At 37.3% G+C, this 20513-nt stretch overlaps 1 protein-coding gene across 3 annotated transcripts in view; it reads left to right on the top strand.

Moving 5' to 3' along the window:
• The window catches only part of LOC132557571 (V-type proton ATPase 116 kDa subunit a 1-like), a 32216-nt gene extending 18587 nt beyond the window's left edge, over positions 1–13629 (top strand). For 2 of the 3 annotated variants that reach the window (XM_060222071.1, XM_060222070.1), the window contains exons 15-22: positions 244–362; positions 779–930; positions 2207–2280; positions 2411–2512; positions 6716–6832; positions 10178–10298; positions 10425–10599; positions 10956–13629. In XM_060222071.1, coding sequence (XP_060078054.1) covers positions 244–362; positions 779–930; positions 2207–2280; positions 2411–2512; positions 6716–6832; positions 10178–10298; positions 10425–10599; positions 10956–11049 — 954 coding nt within the window. In that variant the 3' untranslated portion in view covers positions 11050–13629. Of the gene's footprint in view, positions 1–243; positions 363–778; positions 931–2206; positions 2281–2410; positions 2513–5864; positions 5982–6715; positions 6833–10177; positions 10299–10424; positions 10600–10955 lie in introns of all 3 variants that reach the window. The other variant, XM_060222069.1, reaches the window with a different exon arrangement.
• Positions 13630–20513: the final 6884 nt, after the last annotated feature.

Raw genomic sequence — 20513 nt, 5'->3', positions numbered from 1 at the left:
TCAATGCCACTATTAACAGGTATGGTCAGTGTCCAATGTCACTATTAACAGGTATGGTCAGTGTCCAATGTCATTATTAACAGGTATGGTCAGTGTCCAATGTCACTATTAACAGGTATGGTCAGTGTCCAATGTCACTATTAACAGGTATGGTCAGTATCCAATGCCACTATTAACAGGTATGGTCAGTATCCAATGTCACTATTAACAGGTATGGTCAGTGTCCAATGTCACTATTAACAGGTATGGTCAATGTCCAAGAACAAGATCACAGTTACCAACTCAATCAAGATGAAGCTGTCTGTAATACTTGGAGTGTCCCAGATGTTCTTCGGTGTTGGTCTCAGCTTTATCAATAGCAGGTAAGTGTACCCACAGAAACCTGATGATGATGGGTTTTTCCAATTGTCTGTCTGTCATCTGTTCTTTATAGTTCTAGATGTGGCTATTTCTTTAGAAAACTTTTTGGATATTTCTCGAATTTCGTGTGTAGGTTTCCCCTAGTCCCTAGTTTCAGAAGTGTAGTTCTTAAATTTCATTGATTAAAGGCATAATAAAAAGAAAAAAAGAGAAAAAAGGGGAAAAGATCCTACATTTAAAGAACAAATAAATATCATACATAGTGGACAACAAGATCCCTCAGGGATGACTTGTCCTGAAAGATAATAGAGGCATAGGTAGGATTACATTTAAAACAAAACCTTTATTATTGGTTTATTATTGATAAGAATGGATTTTTGTATGAAATTGATGTGAAAATCTCTACTTTGTTTTTCAGATATTTCAACAAAGCAATCAACATATACTGTGAATTTATACCTCAAGTGATCTTCCTTTTCTGTATGTTTGGTTACCTCATTATTCTTATCTTCGTCAAGTGGACAACATTCACATACAAGGACACAGGCAATGCACCGAATCTGCTTATAGGTAAGGCTCTACAGGCACACTGGCAATGTCCCCAATCTACTGGTCTGTAAGGCTCTATAGGGACCTTGGCAATGTCCCCAATCTACTGGTTTGTAAGGCTCTATAGGGACCTTGGCAATGTCCCCAATCTACTGATGGTAAGGCTCTATAGGGACTTTGGCAATGTCCTCAATCTACTAATTTGTAAGGCTCTGTAGGGACCTTGGCAATTTCCCCAATCTACTGGTCTGTAAGGCTCTATAGGGACCTTGGCAATGTCCCCAATCTACTGATGGTAAGGCTCTAAGGGACCTTGGCAATGTCCCCAATCTACTGGTCTGTAAGGCTCTACAGGCACACTGGCAATGTCCCCAATCTACTGATTGTAAGGCTCTATAGGGATCTTGGCAATGTCCCCAATCTACTGGTCTGTAAGGCTCTATAGGGACCTTGGCGATGTCCCCAAACTACTAATTTGTAAGGCTCTATAGGGACCTTGGCAATGTCCCCAATCTACTGATGGTAAGGCTCTATAGGGACCTTGGCAATGTCCCCAATCTACTGATGGTAAGGCTCTATAGGGACCATGGCAATGTCCCCAATCTACTGATGGTAAGGCTCTATAGGGACCTTGGCAATTTCCCCAATCTACTGGTCTGTAAGGCTCTATAGGGACCTTGGCAATGTCCCCAATCTACTGGTCTGTAAGGCTCTATAGGGACCTAGGCACTGTCCCCAATCTACTGATTGTAAGGCTCTATAGGGACCTTGGCAATGTCCCCAATCTACTGATGGTAAGGCTCTATAGGGACCTTGGCAATGTCCCCAATCTACTGATGGTAAGGCTCTATAGGGACCTTGGCAATGTCCCCAATCTACTGATGGTAAGGCTCTATAGGGACCTTGGCAATTTCCCCAATCTACTGGTCTGTAAGGCTCTATAGGGACCTTGGCAATGTCCCCAATCTACTGGTCTGTAAGGCTCTATAGGGACCTTGGCACTGTCCCCAATCTACTGATTGTAAGGCTCTATAGGGACCTTGGCAATGTCCCCAATCTACTGATGGTAAGGCTCTATAGGGACCTTGGCAATGTCCCCAATCTACTGATGGTAAGGCTCTATAGGAACCTTGGCAATTTCCCCAATCAACTTATTTGCAAGATTTGCACCTGAACTTTTCACACAACAATATTTTGCACTCTATTACAACCTAAACTTGTTATAATATCTATTATGACATAAATTCATTATGATATAAACAGTGGTGAAAATTTGTTCATATATTCATTGTTTCAGGTTTGATAAACATGGTGCTGTTTTCCTATGATGAGAATGCCCAGCCAAGTGTGCGACCTTTCTATGCTGGTCAGGTAGGTTGTGTATATGTTGCTAGTAGTTACCTTTATAAAAATTCTATCATAGTTTTACTATTGTTATCAATGTTGTTATTTTTGTTAATAATCCATTATATTACTAGTTAAATATGTATATGATCCACAGAAAGGATTCCAGATTTTCCTTGTGTTACTGGCCCTGGCCTGTGTACCTTGGATGTGGTTCGCTAAGCCCTTCCTTCTGCGACACTGGCATCGATACGGACAGGTAAGGCTATTACAGGTGGGATAAACCTGTACACAAGTGTTATTGTTATCTTGGGTAAAATGGAACTCATGTTAAAATGTTACTTTATACCTACAATTTCATAATTGAAAATTACTAAAATTGTTTCAATAAAGGCAGTTATTTTGATTAAAAGAATTATACATGATTTTGTTTTCATCAAAACAAAGCTTGATTATATGTACATGTGTTGCATAAAGTGTTGTTGTGTATTAGTGTTTACAGGTGTTCTTAAGGTAAAAGCTAGCCCAGGGACAAATGTATCTTGTAAAATCTGGCTGAGGGACAGAAATCTGTAGTCTAATAAAACCTGGCCTAGAGACAGAAACCTGTAGTCTAATAAACCTGGCCTAGAGACAGAAACCTGTAGTCTAATAAAACCTAGCCTAGGGACAGATACCTGTAGTCTAGTAAAACATAGCCCAGAGACAGATACCTGTAGTCTAGTAAAACCTGGCCTAGGGACAGATACCTGTAGTCTAGTAAAACCTGGCCTAGGCACAGATACCTGTAGTCTAGTAAAACCTGGCCTAGAGACAGATATCTGTTGTCTTGTAAAACCTAGCATAGAGACAAATACCTGTAGTCTAATAAAACCTGGCCTAGGGACAGATACCTGTAATCTAATAAAACCTGGCCTAGGGACAGATACCTGTAGTCTAGTAAAACCTGGCCTAGAGACAGATACTTGTAGTCTAGGAAAACATAGCCCAGGGACAGATACCTGATATTTAATAGAACCTGGTCTAGGAACAGATACCTGTAGTCTAGTAAAACCTAGCCCAGGGACAGATACCTGTAGTCTAGTAAAACCTAGTCCAGAGACAGATACCTGTAGTCTAGTAAAACCTGGCCTAGGGACAGATACCTGTAGTCTAGTAAAACATAGCCCAGAGACAGATACCTGTAGTCTGGTAAAACCTGTCCTAGAGACAAATACCTGTAGTCTAATAAAACCTGGCCTAGAGACAGATACCTGTAGTCTAGTAAAACCTGGCCTAGAGACAGATATCTGTAGTCTAGTAAATCCTGGCCTAGAGACAGATACCTGTAGTGTAGTAAAACCTGGCCTAGAGACAGATACCTGTAGTCTAGTAAAACCTGGCCTAGAGACAGATACCTGTAGTCTAGTAAATCCTGGCCTAGGGACAGATACCTGTAATCTAATAAAACCTGGCCAAGGGACAGATACCTGTAGTCTAGTAAAACATAGCCCAGGGACAGATACCTGATATTTAATAGAACCTGGTCTAGGAACAGATACCTGTAGTCTAGTAAAACCTAGCCCAGGGACAGATACCTGTAGTCTAGTAAAACCTAGTCCAGGGACAGATACCTGATATTTAATAGAACCTGGTCTAGGAACAGATACCTGTAGTCTAGTAAAACCTAGCCCAGGGACAGATATCTGTAGTCTAGTAAATCCTGGCCTAGAGACAGATACCTGTAATCTAATAAAACCTGGCCAAGGGACAGATACCTGTAGTCTAGTAAAACCTGGCCTAGAGACAGATACTGTAGTCTAGTAAAACCTAGTCCAGAGACAGAAACCTGTAGTCTAATAAAACCTGGCCTAGAGACAGATACTGTAGTCTAGTAAAACCAAGTCTAAGGTTAGATACCTGTTGAGCACAGATACCTGTAGATACCTGTAGTCTAGTAAAACCTGGCCTAGGGACAGATACCTGTAGTCTAGTAAAACCTGGCCTAGAGACAGATACTTGTAGTCTAGTAAAACATAGTCCAAGGACAGATACCTGATATTTAATAGAACCTGGTCTAGGAACAGATACCTGTAGTCTAGTAAAACCTAGCCCAGGGACAGATACCTGTAGTCTAGTAAAACCTGGCCTAGGCACAGATACCTGTAGTCTAGTAAAACCTGGCCTAGAGACAGTTACCTGTAGTCTAGTAAAACCTGGCCTAGAGACAGATACCTGTAGTCTAATAAAACCTGGCCAAGGGACAGATACCTGTAGTCTAGTAAAACCTGGCCTAGGGACAGATACCTGTAGTCTAGTAAAACCTGGCCTAGAGACAGATACCTGTAGTCTAGTAAAACATAGCCCAGAGACAGATACCTGTATTTAATAGAACCTGGTCTAGTAAAACCTGGCCTAGATACCTGTAGTCTAGTAAAACCTGGCCTAGGCACAGATACCTGTAGTCTAGTAAAACCTGGCCTAGAGACAGATACCTGTAGTCTAGTAAAACCTAGTCCAGAGACAGAAACCTGTAGTCTAATAAAACCTGGCCTAGAGACAGATACTGTAGTCTAGTAAAACCAAGTCTAAGGTTAGATACCTGTTGTCTAGTAAATCCTAGCCTAGGGACAGATACCTGTAGTCTAGTAAAACCTGGCCTAGAGACAGATACTTGTAGTCTAGTAAAACATAGTCCAGGGACAGATACCTGATATTTAATAGAACCTGGTCTAGGAACAGATACCTGTAGTCTAGTAAAACCTAGCCCAGGGACAGATACCTGTAGTCTAGTAAAACCTAGTCCAGAAACAGATACCTGTAGTCTAGTAAAACCTGTCCTAGAGACAAATACCTGTAGTCTAATAAAACCTGGCCTAGAGACAGATACCTGTAGTCTAGTAAAACCTGGCCTAGAGACAGATATCTAGTCTAGTAAATCCTGGCCTAGAGACAGATACCTTTAGTGTAGTAAAACCTGACCTAGAGAAAGATATCTGTAGTCTAGTAAATCCTGGCCTAGAGACAGATACCTGTAGTCTAATAAAACCTGGCCTAGGCACAGATACCTGTAGTCTAGTAAAACCTGGCCTAGAGACAGATACCTGTAGTCTAGTAAAACCAAGTCCAAGGATAGATACCTGTTGTCTAGTAAAACCTAGCCTAGGGACAGATACCTGTAGTCTAATAAAACCTGGCCTAGGCACAGATACCTGTAGTCTAGTAAAACCTGGCCTAGAGACAGATACCTGTAGTCTAGTAAAACCTGGCCTAGAGACAGATATCTGTAGTCTAGTAAAACCTAGTCCAGAGACAGACACCTGTAGTCTAATGAAACCTGGCCTAGAGACAGATACCTGTAGTCTAGTAAAACCTAGCCTAGGGACAGATACCTGTAGTCTAGTAAAACCTGGCCTAGAGACAGTTACCTGTAGTTTAGTAAAACCTGGCCCAGAGACAGATACCTGTAGTCTAATAAAACCTGGCCAGAGACAGATACCTGTAGTCTAGTAAAACCTAGTCCAGAGACAGATACCTTTCAGTTTGTTGTAGTCTATTGTTGTTGTTTTGAATGTCGAAGTGATTGTAAGGAGGAAGGATGTTGTTTTATCAGTGTTTTTATTGTTGTATAGTCGGGTAGATGTGGTAAGTCACAGTACCAGAGCGTACCTCTGGGTGATGAGGACGAAGAAGAAGTTATCTACCACTCCGACAACCCAGACAGGTCCAAGGATGACGAGGAGGAGGAGGTGACTAGTATACTCATACAGAATTGGTTGAAATTTGTTTTTTCCATGCATGTCTGTGGTGATGGAAACGAATCCTGGAGTAAGACCAGTTGGTGTCTGAGGGTGTAGCTATTAATGGGCTAATTCATTGCTCCATTGTTTTCAGTTTCAGTAACTTCAGCAGATAAACTCATTCATATTTGCGATTGAAGTATTTTGACTAAAACATTGTAAAAAAAAAACCCAATTCACTCCCGATTTAAGTGAGGAATTTTGGGCCAGTTTTGAATCCACAGGTCAGTTATGTATTCCTGATCATAGGTCATTGAATATTTACATTGGATTTTAGCTTGTACGTTGATAAGAAATATCATTTGAAAAATAAATGAAAAAAATAGAAAAATTTTTCTGAAACATTCTGTACCTGTGAGTTCTTGGAACAGATTTATGTCATTGGTTAAAACAACGTTAACAATTTGGTTGTTTTGAGATTGATTAACATAAAACACAACATTCTCCCTGAAAAATTAGGAAAGTACTTTAAAATGAAAAAGAATTGTACCCAATCCAGTCCATCCATTAATCGTTTCCATGGCAACAGACGGACCAACAGCATTAACACTGATGCCACTAGTGATAGTGCCTAGAGAGGTATTCCAGACCGCAATGAAGGGACCAGCTATTTATAGAATTTACAGAGAATTGTCATTCTTACTCGAATTAGTATATCTTTTTACTTTCTTCGACACTCGCAGTTCAAACATCAGCAATTGTCTGTTCAGAGCGGTGACCTTGTGAATCACGCTCAAGAGATCAATCAACAGGGTGACAGTGGGATGATGGCAGCCGGTGAACTAACAGACATAGAGGAGGTGATTGCTGTGGCCTTGCTTTAATATTTCATGTTGTAGCTATATTGTCATGGCTCTATCATATGAGGCCATTTTGAATTTCAATTGCAGTTTACTTACACCACATCTGTTAGTGTTGGGCACCTGGGTGGGGTTGGGCTTTTGTTGTGTTAATTTTATCACACTGTAACTGTTGGTAGTTATCTTATTGTGGTCAGTTTGTCAGAAATCTAAATAACATAGAAATTACATATAGAAATATTTCTCTATACAAATCAGAAAAATCTTCCAAGTGTTATTATTCCTGTAGACTGTAAACTTCTTTTGTCAAGGACCTAAACAGTTCTGTAATGTAAGGAGATCATTTGTAAACCAATTTGTATATAAACAGTATATTCATACTTACATTAAATTTCTGAACTTTTCTGCTGAAAGTCTTTGATGAGTGGAAAATAATCAAGAGTTATGAAATAGTTAATAATCTTAAGATATAACACTGGGAACTAGTCGGAAGTCGTGAAGGTATTTTTAGAATTGAAGTATGGGGTCTCAACAATGTTAACAGGTGTGGGAAAGTTTTTGCTTGGTGATATTGATGTTGTGAGTATAGTGATCAACCAAACACAACAGCTCACTTTTTATGTTGTCTTCCTATCCCAGAATTCACAGCACTTCCTGCATGCTAAACAGTCACATGTTGTGTCCTTCCTTAACACTGTTGATATACATACATCCAACTTTTAAACACAGTGACCATCATTGTTGGTAAATAAGTCTAATGCTTTTTATACACTACTGTAAGCATCTAGCAATAAGCGCAACACATAAATAGTAATTCAAAGTAACAGAGTGGGCTTATTACTGGTGATTCAAAGTAACAGAGTGGGCTTATTACTGGTGATTCAAAGTAACAGAGTGGGCTTATTACTGGTGATTCAAAGTGACAGAGTGGGCTTATTACTGGTGATTCAAAGTGACAGTGGGCTTATTACTGGTGATTCAATGTGACAGAGTGGGCTTATTACTGGTGATTCAAAGTGACAGAGTGGGCTTATTACTGGTGATTCAAAGTGACAGAGTGGGCTTATTACTGGTGATTCAAAGTGACAGAGTGGGCTTATTACTGGTGATTCAAAGTGACAGAGTGGGCTTATTACTGGTGATTCAAAGTGACAGGTTGGGCTTATTACTGGTGATTCAAAGTAACAGAGTGGGCTTATTACTGGTGATTCAAAGTGACAGAGTGGGCTTATTACTGGTGATTCAAAGTGACAGGTTGGGCTTATTACTGGTGATTCAAAGTGACAGTGGGCTTATTACTGGTTATTCAAAGTGATAGGTTGGGCTTATTACTGGTGATTCAAAGTGACAGAGTGGGCTTATTACTGGTGATTCAAAGTGACAGGTTGGGCTTATTACTGGTGATTCAAAGTGACAGGTTGGGCTTATTACTGGTGATTCAAAGTGACAGGTTGGGCTTATTACTGGTGTTTCAAAGTGACAGGAAGGGCTTATTACTGGTGTTTCAAAGTGACAGGTTGGGCTTATTACTGGTGATTCAGTGTGACAGGTTGGGCTTATTACTGGTGATTCAAAGTAACAGGTTGGGCTTATTACTGGTGATTCAATGTGACAGAGTGGGCTTATTACTGGTGATTCAATGTGACAGAGTGGGCTTATTACTGGTGATTCAAAGTGACAGAGTGGGCTTATTACTGGTGATTCAATGTGACAGAGTGGGCTTATTACTGGTGATTCAATGTGACAGGTTGGGCTTATTACTGGTGATTCAAAGTAACAGAGTGGGCTTATTACTGGTGATTCAAAGTGACAGGTTGGTAAACTGACCTAACAGTCTCACATAATCCCCACACTGCTGTTAGATAAAGTTATCAAGTATTGAAGGCCTTGTTCTGATAATGATTGTTAATGATAAAACACAAAGCTGTGCTGGTAAACGACACATGTCATACTAGCACACTTTGTTTTGGCATTGATGTTGACAATAAACTGTATAATAAGGCTATTCAATGCTTACACTTATAACTGAGATCAATGATTATTTATCAACACCATAATTAGATACCAGTAAAACTCCCAACAGAACAGTCTAGAGTTTATATAGGAAATGACATTTTTGAGCATAATTTGTATATTTTCTTTCAGAATTAATTCAAACTTGGTTAGAATTATGAGTATAAGTTGACATTGTGATGAGATGCACATATTGACCTCCAAGGGCAGATGGTTGAGCTCAAAAATGGGTCAAATTGACTGAAATTTCAAAGATGTTCTACCATTCATAGATGAAAGATCTTATATAGGATAATTAAAACTTTTAGTTCAATATCTTTTAATTCAAACTTGGTAAGAAACCATAGCATGGGAAAGCAGTTAATGATTTGTACAGTTTACATTTGTAGTATGTGTGCAATGTAGTTAAAGTTATCTTACCTTTTTGACAAAAAATAATTTCTACGATGTGTTACAAGAAGCATGGTAACTCAGGTAACTGTTAAGGCCCTTGGACCTTGTAAATTTTTTTCTCAGCATTTTTCGTCTCAGTTTTTGACTTATCTCTTTAAAGCTTTATATATGTTTTCATCAAAACTTACAGCACTGTTCTACTTGTAGCATTTTGACTCAACAAGTTTTAGAAGGGTTATATGTCCATCACAGCTATTTAATTGTGTATGGACATCTTATCCCTAAGTTTTTGACTGATTTCCTTAAAGAATTGGTAGACTTAGATATTACAACATGTGCTTTCCCAGTGGCATCTTGCTTAGACATGTGTTGTTTCATTTCCATATATATATCTATTACTAAACAATAATTAATTTTGTTCTGTCCCAGGACACCCTTGTTGTATATTGTGTACATGTGTTACTACCGGCTCCTTCCCCCACCACCCGTGTAACATCAGAGAAGGCATCCAAATTACCTATAGCAGTATATTTAAGTGGTATTATAATGGACAGCTGTTAGGTTAGCAATATCACTTAGATTGGTTAAGATTTTTGCCATGATTTCCTGTTATTTTCTCTCTGGTCCTTCATTATACTGATGCTTTACTAAACAAAAACAAAGAATACACATGTAAGTTGTTTCTTCTCTAAAGTAACGTCACTGAACGTGTGTAATGTAACTGGAATGTTTGTGGCAATCTTTCATGCATGCAGAATCTTAATTTAATGTGGTGGGATGGGGTATCTCTATTGGTATTAATTGCCTGTGATTTAGACTCCAGTATTAATTGAAATGTATCATGTTGAGAAAGTATCAGATAACAAGATAAAAAGACTGAATAGATCACCCTAACCATTGTATGTAACATGTCAGTGAGATTTTCTGTTTCATTTACAGGAATTCAACTTTGAGGAAATATTTGTTCACCAGTCTATACACACCATTGAGTACTGTTTGGGGTGTATTTCTCACACAGCTTCCTACCTTCGACTCTGGGCTCTTAGTTTGGCCCATGCTCGTAAGTACTGAGTGTAGTGTAGTGGGGATAAATTTGATGTAATAAGTTATTTAAGATACATATATACTTTTTAGAGCTCCATTTAGTGTGAACAATGTTTAACATTGATATATCTTTTTGTTATAGAGTTGTCCGAGGTACTGTGGAAGATGGTACTACATATAGGACTAGCCATGGACCATGGAATTCTTGGAGCATTTTTCATTGTGCCACTGTTTGCATTCTGGGCAGTGCTGACCGTTGTTGTATTAGTTGTCATGGAGGGTCTGTCTGCATTCCTCCATGCTCTCCGTCTACACTGGTATGTTTACACAGTCCTGTAAAATACGAGTCCAGTAGCCTTCAATATCATTGATATCTATGTGACCAGACATTAACTTAATTTTGTCTGGATTTACTTCATTGTTTATCACAAGGCAATAGATCATGTAAAGCTATTAGCAAGCTGGTAGGAAAATGTCTTGAAGGCAAAGTGATATCCTGGAATAAAAGTGAAAAACAGAAAAAAATAAAACTGTAGTACTACCAAAGTGAAGATACCGTAAAGTTTTACGAGGAAATAAATATATATTACTGAAGGCTGATACATTGAAAGTACTGACAAATTTTATGTGTATATATGCGAATATTTCTGTAGATTTGGTTTTGTGTTTTCAGGGTTGAGTTCCAGTCCAAATTTTATGCCGGTGAAGGATATAAATTCCAGCCATTCTCCTTTGAAAACATGATGGAGTATGCTATTGAAGATTAAAGTCTTAGTTAACGGCGAAAAAAGACGATGTTCCTTCATAGACTGTCAAAATGTTTGCAGGGTCTGTTATCAGAACCCATCTCTCTGAGCATGTGCATAAAATTTAATGGATATGATATTCAGAAAGGAGTATTGGGAATCAGTTCTGATTACAAATCCTACATACTACTTCATTATAATGATTTGTCACATCAACTAACAAGGAAATTAGACACCCCACCATCAGCTGCTCTGTATACATGTACTTAATATGGTGTTGTTTTCCTCTAAATATCTTTATGATTTGTCCAAGGTCGTCTCTATACTTTTGTACTGTACTTCTATGGAGCTGTAGTAGATATTCTGATTAAGACCTCCCCAAGTGGTAGGGTATATTGTCAATGATTCTGACAAATGTAGACTGATGAGACCATAGCAGTCAGTATAAAGCAGCATTTAAATTGTAATTAATGAGAGAATTACATTTTTCTTTGTCATTTTTTATAAATTTTTGGGGGCTGTATTGTGGGTTCTTTATGGGAGTGATTTTGGATATTTTTAAAGATAAAAAATTACAGTAATAAAAATAACCTTGTGTTATTGAATATATATATTTAAAGGTCTAGACAGACAATATTGCTGACAGACTAGTATTGAAGATTTATAGAGGAGTAGAAAAACCTGATAGACTACTGTGTGAGGTTTGTGTGACCAACTATCGGCTGTTGTTTAGAAATTATCTCACAATCGTAATCAACAGGTACTCTTACATATATGATGTCAGCCTGTTTTTGTACTGATGTTATGGATTTTAAGGTATTAAGTACAGTACGTGTACTTGATATGGTATATTTGTTGTGCGGTGGTTTACTGGCCTCGTACCATTCCATGCTATGAATCTCATTTATTGATTATTGATTTCATTGTGAGTTGGGAGTCGATATGAGGTCACCATATCTATAAACCTCATTTAGATAGCATCTACCTCGCCATTCTCCGCCAGTCTCTTATCACCTGTTATCCACAATTATTTGGAGGAACATTTCTATAACAAGTGCTAAAGAGGAGGGCCAATCAAGGTATTTGTCCTCTGTGGTACCAAAGTAATATTTCGTACTTTCAACGTATTTTCTGTAGATAAATCCATTAATCAGTCTTGTGCGGAGATAATATTGTTTACTCAACTGGTGTATGATATCCTACGTATTTTAAAAAAAGGATGTTATTACTAATTCTCTCACCAAGGTGATCAGATATTGATGTGACGGCGGCTCTTGTTTATTTATTTATTTATTATGTTGACACTGTGCTACACAAATCACAACCTTCACTGAAGGCTTGGGTGTTTTTTACCATTGGTTTCACCAATTTTCTTATAAAACACATTACACAGATTTTAGTGATCATTAGGGAATACAAGACAGGATGTACAGGTTTTGATACACAAATCAAGTCTGCCATGACACCTACCTGGCACGGGGTAGAGATATTTCCCATCCAATGAGGAGTTTCCTGATGAAGATGTAATCAGGGTTACATGCAGACTGTTTCCAAAACCAAATGAAAGTGTCAGTGATGTTTTTGATTCCACTTGGTCTTTGTTGTACAGGTTTGTTACTTACATATCACTTTTTACTCAACAAGTACTTAGAATATTTCCCATAACCAGAGTCTAATAACACAATAGCCTGTGTTGCATGTGGTCGATCCTTGTTGTCAGGTTGTAGTTTTCTCGAAGTTTATCTTGTCTATCACTCTGATGGTTGTCTGCCTTAAATAGGTCACAGTGACCTGAGGATTTCCTGTTTCATTAAAAATCATTAAATCAGTTTCAAGACCAGAATATTTGTATTTGCATAAAATTTGAAACAAAATCCTGGAATGTTTTATGAAAACCAGTTCACTGTGTGCTGAGATTGTGTGGGAAATGACGATTTAATCACAGTAAAAGCTCTGTGGTATCGTACAAGGATCCACGGTACATTTGTTACAGTAGATTGGTGTAATTGTGAAGTGCTATGTTTTGGTTTTACTCAATGTTTAACATGATTTGCACCAGACATTTTTACAGGAGAGAGGGTATCCTCTGTAGTGCTCAAGGGAAAACTGTGTAATGCTTTAATACTTTTAAAAGCTTTAATTATGTCGAGACATTGTATAAGGGAGATCAGTATAGTTCTGTCACATTGTGTGCTTCAGAACTTAGTTCACACTTTTACAATACTGAGGAATTTCAGAGGAAACATTTTTTTTTACTTAATGCCTGTTAAATGTCATCAATTTTATTTGCTTAAAATTCTGGTAAAGTTGAGAAATTGAGGGCCTCAGCAATAGATCTACAAAGTTCAGAGCTCTCAGCAATAGATCTATGGAGTTAAGGGCCCTCAGCAATAGAGCTGTGGAGTTAAGGGCCCTCAGCAATAGAGCTGTGGAGATAAGGGGCCTCAGCAATAGAGCTGTGGAGTTAAGGGCCCTCGGCAATAGATCTATGGAGTTAAGGGCCCTCAGCAATAGATGTATGGAATTCAGTATTTTTTGTTTATTGTTTTATTGGTGATGTAATATGTGTGGAATAAAATGCCATCAGTGGCAATGGAACAAGACTGATTTTGTTTTTTCATCAGAGAAAGGTAGTAATATACACATGGCTAAAAACTTTTATTTTGCAGATAATTTTGGTGGAAGTTATACATCTAGTGTGTACTTCACATCCAAAGTGTATTTTACATCCAGGGGATACTTCAAATCCAACATCCAAGTCATATAATTGTACTTCCAGGGTGTACCTCGCATCTAGAGCATACCTCACATTCAAGGCATACCTCACATCTTGCTTGTACTTAAATCCTTAAAGGGTTATTTTTCATGAATTTTATGGGTGGAAAAATGAATATATTTTCTTTAACAATGGTCAAAGGTCAAAATTTAGGTCAGAATGACATAAACCGATATGGAACACATCGCCTTGCAAAGATGAATCCATATCCAAAGTATGAAGTTCTTGGTAGTGTAAGGAACAGGGCCCGAACAAGCTTTCTCTGTAAATCAAAGGTCGAAATGTAGGTAAAGCTGACCTACTTTTGTTACATGAAATACTGTCAAATAGGTAACTCAGATCCCATGTATGAATTCCTGTGATTAGTTTTGTAGAAGACCAGGGCTAGACAAGTTAGCAGAAGGTGGCAAGGATCGATGTACACAAAACAAAACTATAGTCCCCTCTGGTTCCTGTTTGGGGACTGATAAGGGGTTGAGGGCCTCAAATCTTGTACAGTTCACATCAAAATGTACACACAAAGTCTCATGATCCTTGCTTCACTGGGAATAGTTATACTCTGGATATGAAGGAGAATGACGGAAAAAAGGAGAGACAAAGCAGATGCTCCCCCTAACATTTTCAGGCTACATAAAAAAACATTTACAGCATTAAAATCACTGACAGCAATCTGGAAACCGTACCAGGTATCTGGCTGTTCCAGTAGTGCATAGGTATAATGTGAGGAGATGCCATAAGGAACATTTGTAAAGTGATCTGAAAAAAGATCTATAGAGAACCTTGATGAATTCAAATATTGTTGGATCGTAAGTCAGATTGATGCACATAATTTTCATAAGATAAGAACATCTAAAAGTTTTTAAAACAGCAATAAAATCCTAAAATATCTGGAATATCCTTGAAAACTTCATACCCACAACAGGCTGATTGTGTGGTGTGATGCATTATTAGGTTTATTGTCCATTTCCATGGTAGGACATAGCATTGTAATTAACATCAAAGACTAATCCTGGTAGCATACAAAGGCTATCAGGATGAGGAATGTTATCGCTTCTATACTCAGAATCGAGGCCATACTTCATCGTGCGTTTACTCGGTACACTCTCAGGATGGGGAGGGGGTCCACAGTGGTGATCAGTCACTGCACATCGGTGGTGGATCTCCAGCTACTCTTGTCCCTCTTCATCCAAACCCAACAGGATGCCCTCTCTGCTGCTGAAGCTATATGACAAATGTGATTAATGATTTTAATTTTCCCTTTCTGGAGAGCAAAAGCCCTGCTTCCACAACCTATGATGTTTCCCAGTCGCAGCTGATTTGATATTCAAGGACCTTTTCCCAATATCACAATTTTCATGAAGGATATTGATAACTGACAGATAAACTCTAAACATGGTTCAAGAGATGCAGGTTGATAAAGATAATGGAGAGGTTTTAGGGTCGTCACAATGATCTTGTCTCAGTATTTTCTTTGCTGAATTTATATGCAACCTTTCTCTCATAAATCCAGACTAGCAGATATTAATACAGGCAACCAAAGACACCTAAAAGTGCAAAATTTGATCTTGTTAGGCAAAAACATACATTATCTTGCTGGACAACAGATCATTTGACCTCTGTGACCTTAAAAATTGGTCGATGTCCTCAATATAAGCTAACTAGCATTCTTCCTCAAGTAGCTTCTGGCCAGAGTTCATGACATTTCCATTCTAAAATGTCCTGCTATACAATCACTGCAGGTACTTTGCTGGTGAACTAAAGCAACAACAAAGACTTCTGTTGATATCTGTATACTTATTTATTTCTCGATCTTAATCATCTAGTGCTTCTGTCAGCAGCATCCCATTATGTTACATGGAAATGGACTATGTACAGTGAAGACTACAGGCTACACATCAACTCTCCATAACAAAGCAATAATTTAGTAATAACTTCCATCCAAATACTCTTGCATCCATCAAATCAAATCCATCAGCCCATCCCCCCCACCTCCCTCCCCCAGGTACAAGTGGTCACTTCCTTCTTTAACATACCCTTGGAGTATTTTAGTCTACACCACTTTTGATCAAGTACTGACCGAATCTTACAAAAAAAAAAAAAAATAAAGAAAGTCAAATCAAAATTAAAAAGTATTTGATACTAAACTAAACTGCATGTTTGTTTGAATTAAACTTATGTCTATTTCATAAAAAATATTTCATTAAAAAAAAAAAAAGAAAAAAAAAAGACCTAATCATTAAAAAAAAAAGGTACTTGATTTGGATTCAAAGACTCCATACAAATACCCAATTCATAAAGTATTACATCTGTAGATCTACACAAATCTGTAATCAATATTTTATGGGCGTATTTTTTTTCAAAAATGTACAATAATTCATAAGATTTTTGTAGATGTCAAAAGTGTCTGTTCTCTATTGACACTTAATAAAGCAAGGGAAATGATTGCCTCTGGTGTTTATTTCAAATCAAAGGAATCCCTTAAATTGACATCAAAATCCTGATGTTTGACCTAAAATACAACAAATTATTTCATATTTGTTTAACAATTACAAATGCATATTCCATCAAATCTTACCTGACCTCTTGACCCTAGTCTCATCAAATGAAAGTATCATTTCATCAAGAAATAAAGGCAGATAAATCGGATTAAAAAAAGAAGTGAAGCTGTAACACTATGCACTTGTATGCACTCTATAAACCTGTAACAATGCACTAATACTTAGAATCCTTCTAAAGCAGTCTTATAACAAAATTCATGAGAATATTTAATGAATTATAACTGAAGGTCTGCACTCTACTGTTTAGTAAAGTAGAGTAACCTGTGAGAAGATATCGGACACAATAACAGATATTTCAGTAACTATTGAAACTTTTACAATAAAATTGTATAAAGAAATTCTCTATTATTCAGATTTCCTAAATAACAATTGAAATATAAACTTCAAATCATTAGATTCCTTTTTAACACTAATGAAGTTTCCACCTGTTCCTTAATTACAGGTAGATTTTGCACGCAGGCACACTCGCACCCTACTGCACACACACACACACAGTCACACCACACACACATTGTTTGTATAGTAAAAACAGACCTGGTCTCAAGCTTAACATGATTAAATCTTAAGTGTTGATAGATGAAGAGAAAGATCATCTCTATGTCATTAAGTCTCATCAGAACTTAGGTAGTGATTACATCTAGGTTCTCCATCCAGGGTACAGATCATTAAGGTATAAAGAAACCTAACAGCACTGGAGTATTAATTATGTCCACCATGACAGTCTATAGTCAACACTCTGTCAACTGAGGGCAACATGACAGAGAATTGAAGGGCCCTTCTGTACAGCAGATTAACATAAATACAACCTATCACACTCGCTTCCCTAGCCTAGTCTACAGGTCACACAATGGTTTAATATGCTGCCTGGTTCAATCAAAGGTCTCCTCTAGATGAGATCAGGAGAAAAACACGATAACCCACCTACAAACCACTGTTAAGCTAATATGGAAAATGCAAACTGTTAAGTTGAAACTGCAAATTATTTGATGAATATACAACTTGATAAGGAGTTAATAGAAACAATGGACACATACTCATTTACTTAAGCCATATATTTTAGTTACTGATCAATATTTCAGGATAATCAGCACTTAACAAAAGAACACCTCCCAGTAAACAGATTTATTCCACATGAATAGTGACGGGTAAGGGTAGATCACTCTCACAAAGTACAATAGCACGACTGTTAAAAATTCTAAATAACATACAACACTCTACACTCTAGCACTAGAACAACTAAGTACCCTTCACAGTGGGACCAGACACAGTCTATAGCAAGGAAGGGCCTGTCAACTTGACAGCGACATTCAGGGCATATGTTATTGCAGGATTAATGTTATCAAACAGAAGACGAAAAACTCATTGTGTGGTTCTGGCCAGTATCCCTTTTTTTGCTGTCTTTCCAATGTACTATACAAATTTGACTGGGTTAGATTACTAGATGTTCATAATTATTATCTTAGTTTATATATACTATAAAGATCTTTATGGTTTACTGTAACATATTCAAATGTAACAGCTATTTATTGAGTTTTCCATCATTTTTATAAAGGATTCATTAATCTACTGCCACCTCTAGATATTTCATAAGTTCTATTCATATTTCAACATAACTGTAAATTGATGTAAAATATTCCCCTAAATTTCAATTTCTCACATAATAGTTTTCATTTTGGATATCATTTCTCTATGTCCTAGATAGACCAGTCACTGTACAGCAGTACTACTTATTACAAAAAATATCCAGTGTTTTCTAGCAGAAAAACAGACAATGATTGTCATGAAAAATCTTACCCATACAAAAATCTAGACGTTCAAAGAAAAACACACAGCTATTTTACTGACTTTTCTCATTTTAAACACAAGACCTCTATGATATGAAGCAAAAATTTTACCATTTTTGATAATTTTTTTTACCAGAACCAGACAATTTGATTTGCCTAACTGTACTCAACAATAAAATTTACATAATAAGAAACAAAGAAGAAAATGTAAAAACAATTAATATGGAATTACTTCACAAATTAATAACAACAGATAATTATAAATCTATTCTTATCAATAACAGTTCCTTCACAGTTCTCACATACTTTGCCACCATTCTGACTGTAAATCAATTTCTATAAATATAACCAATTAAAAAAACCTTTAATATATAGATATATGAAATGTTTATATTACAGTGAGCGTGATCACAATCCCAAGTATAAAAATGATATCAAGGACCAAGACGCTAATAGAGAATATCAATAATAAAAACACTACAATATCTAGCTATCAACATGTTCCAACAGACAAGGTCAGAATTATGTTTACACACATAGTAATAAGAAAGTTAAATACTTTACAAGTCTGAGAATTCAATTTTGTTCCTATGTCATCTTACAATATTTACAACATCACACACCCTGTATCCCCTGCTGGTCACATTAGTATCTTCCAGTTCAATATATCAGAGCTGCCTATTCTGGACCAGTAGGGGGGAAAGAGGGTTCAACATTTCACCTAGACAATATGCTTATCTCATTTTATATCCTTGTATAATATGAATACATTTTTACTGTAATATATTTGTAATTACACCATGACGGTTTTTTACACAGGAAACACAGTTCCTTGGACTAGAGCAAGCCTAGTGATAATATGAGTACGGACAAGCCTCCGTCTGATGTGCAACTTGACATGATGTATGGTGATACACATTGGATGAGGTAGGCTAACACTATACCACCAGACACACACACACCTCTACTGATCCACTCACACACCATATATGCACAAGAATACTTAACAACATCATAGTAATGGCACAATTTGGCTGATTGGTCTCCGTTTGGATTTTTTGCATAATTTCATTCTTAGAAATAAAAACACAGGACACACTTTATAAAACACAACATATCTGTATGAGGATGATGTGATCCCAACATACTGGTGGTCATGGAGATCACTTGCAGCACCAGCCACAGAGAAACAAAGTGGCCAGTGCCGTTATCACTATAAGGAAGAACTAATTATTTAGCAGTGACTAGCTAGCTAGTGAGTATCTAATCCAACATCTGCCATTTTTAATGAATATTTAGTTTTTAAATCTCACTGGTAACAATGCTCTGTATTAGGTGGGTAGTCCATATATGTCAACTATATCATTACCTACTCCTTCCATATCATTCACTTCATCAAGAAGTAGAAAACTCTGGAGGAGGATATGTCATCACAACTGACCATTTGACCACTAGTCAGTTGAAACGACAAAACAACGATTTGTCAATTTTCTGGAGAGTCGGGGGTGTTTTGTCCAGCAAAGTTGCAGGCAAGTTTTCATGTATTGGGTATTGAAAATCCAAGGTACTCCGTCCAGCAAAGCTGAAGGCAAGTCTTTTCGGTGTTGGGTATTGAAAATCCAGGGTGTTCTGTCCAACAAAGCTGTGGGCAAATTTTCAATTATTGGGTATTGAAAATCCAGGAATTTTTGTCAAACAGATAAATTGTCAATTCTCGAGCAATTGTCATTCATCAGTTTTCAACCAATTATTAGGCTAGCATACATGCATTTACATAGGAGTTGCCACAGAAATGCAGTATCCTAGAGAAAACTGATGTTTATTGTATTCTTTTACACAAGTCTATGTATTTCACAATGGAGATGCATAGCTTTAAAAGTAGCCATTTAATTCATCCACTTCCGACAGTTTGGTGCTCCACAACAGCAAGGTATCTTGTGCTGCTCGTCTTCAAAGTCAAACTTGTAGTCGTACGTCAACTGTAAAGAAATGATAGTGATTAAACAGTTCTATCAATGTTCTTGTGGAATTATCATTAATACAAACATATCTAAAACATGTACAATAATAACTTGATAGATTCTGGAGGAAGACAGGTTTTCAAAAGGAATCTCATATTTTTGCTTTATATTATGTGATTATGGTTTCATTCAGCCAAAATCTTCCTATTACATCTACCGAGGGAAAACCCTGCTCAGACACCTATATCTCTATGCTCTGGTAAACTGGAAATTCAGGTGAATAAGTCCTTTTCTGGCCCATTACAGTTTGGATGCTATGACTAATGCTCCAAACCAACACTCCACTAGTAAATAACTATTTACCTCTTCTCCCTTGGTGAGTTTGCGGTTTGTTATGATGATGATT

The sequence above is a fragment of the Ylistrum balloti genome, unplaced genomic scaffold (genome assembly GCF_031769215.1).
Source record: "Ylistrum balloti isolate Yb309-2 unplaced genomic scaffold, AGI_CSIRO_Ybal_v1 Utg370700, whole genome shotgun sequence".
Taxonomy (NCBI): Eukaryota; Metazoa; Mollusca; class Bivalvia; order Pectinida; family Pectinidae; genus Ylistrum; species Ylistrum balloti.
Note: the sequence above shows the minus strand (reverse complement) of the source record. Positions and strands in the feature narration are given on the sequence as shown.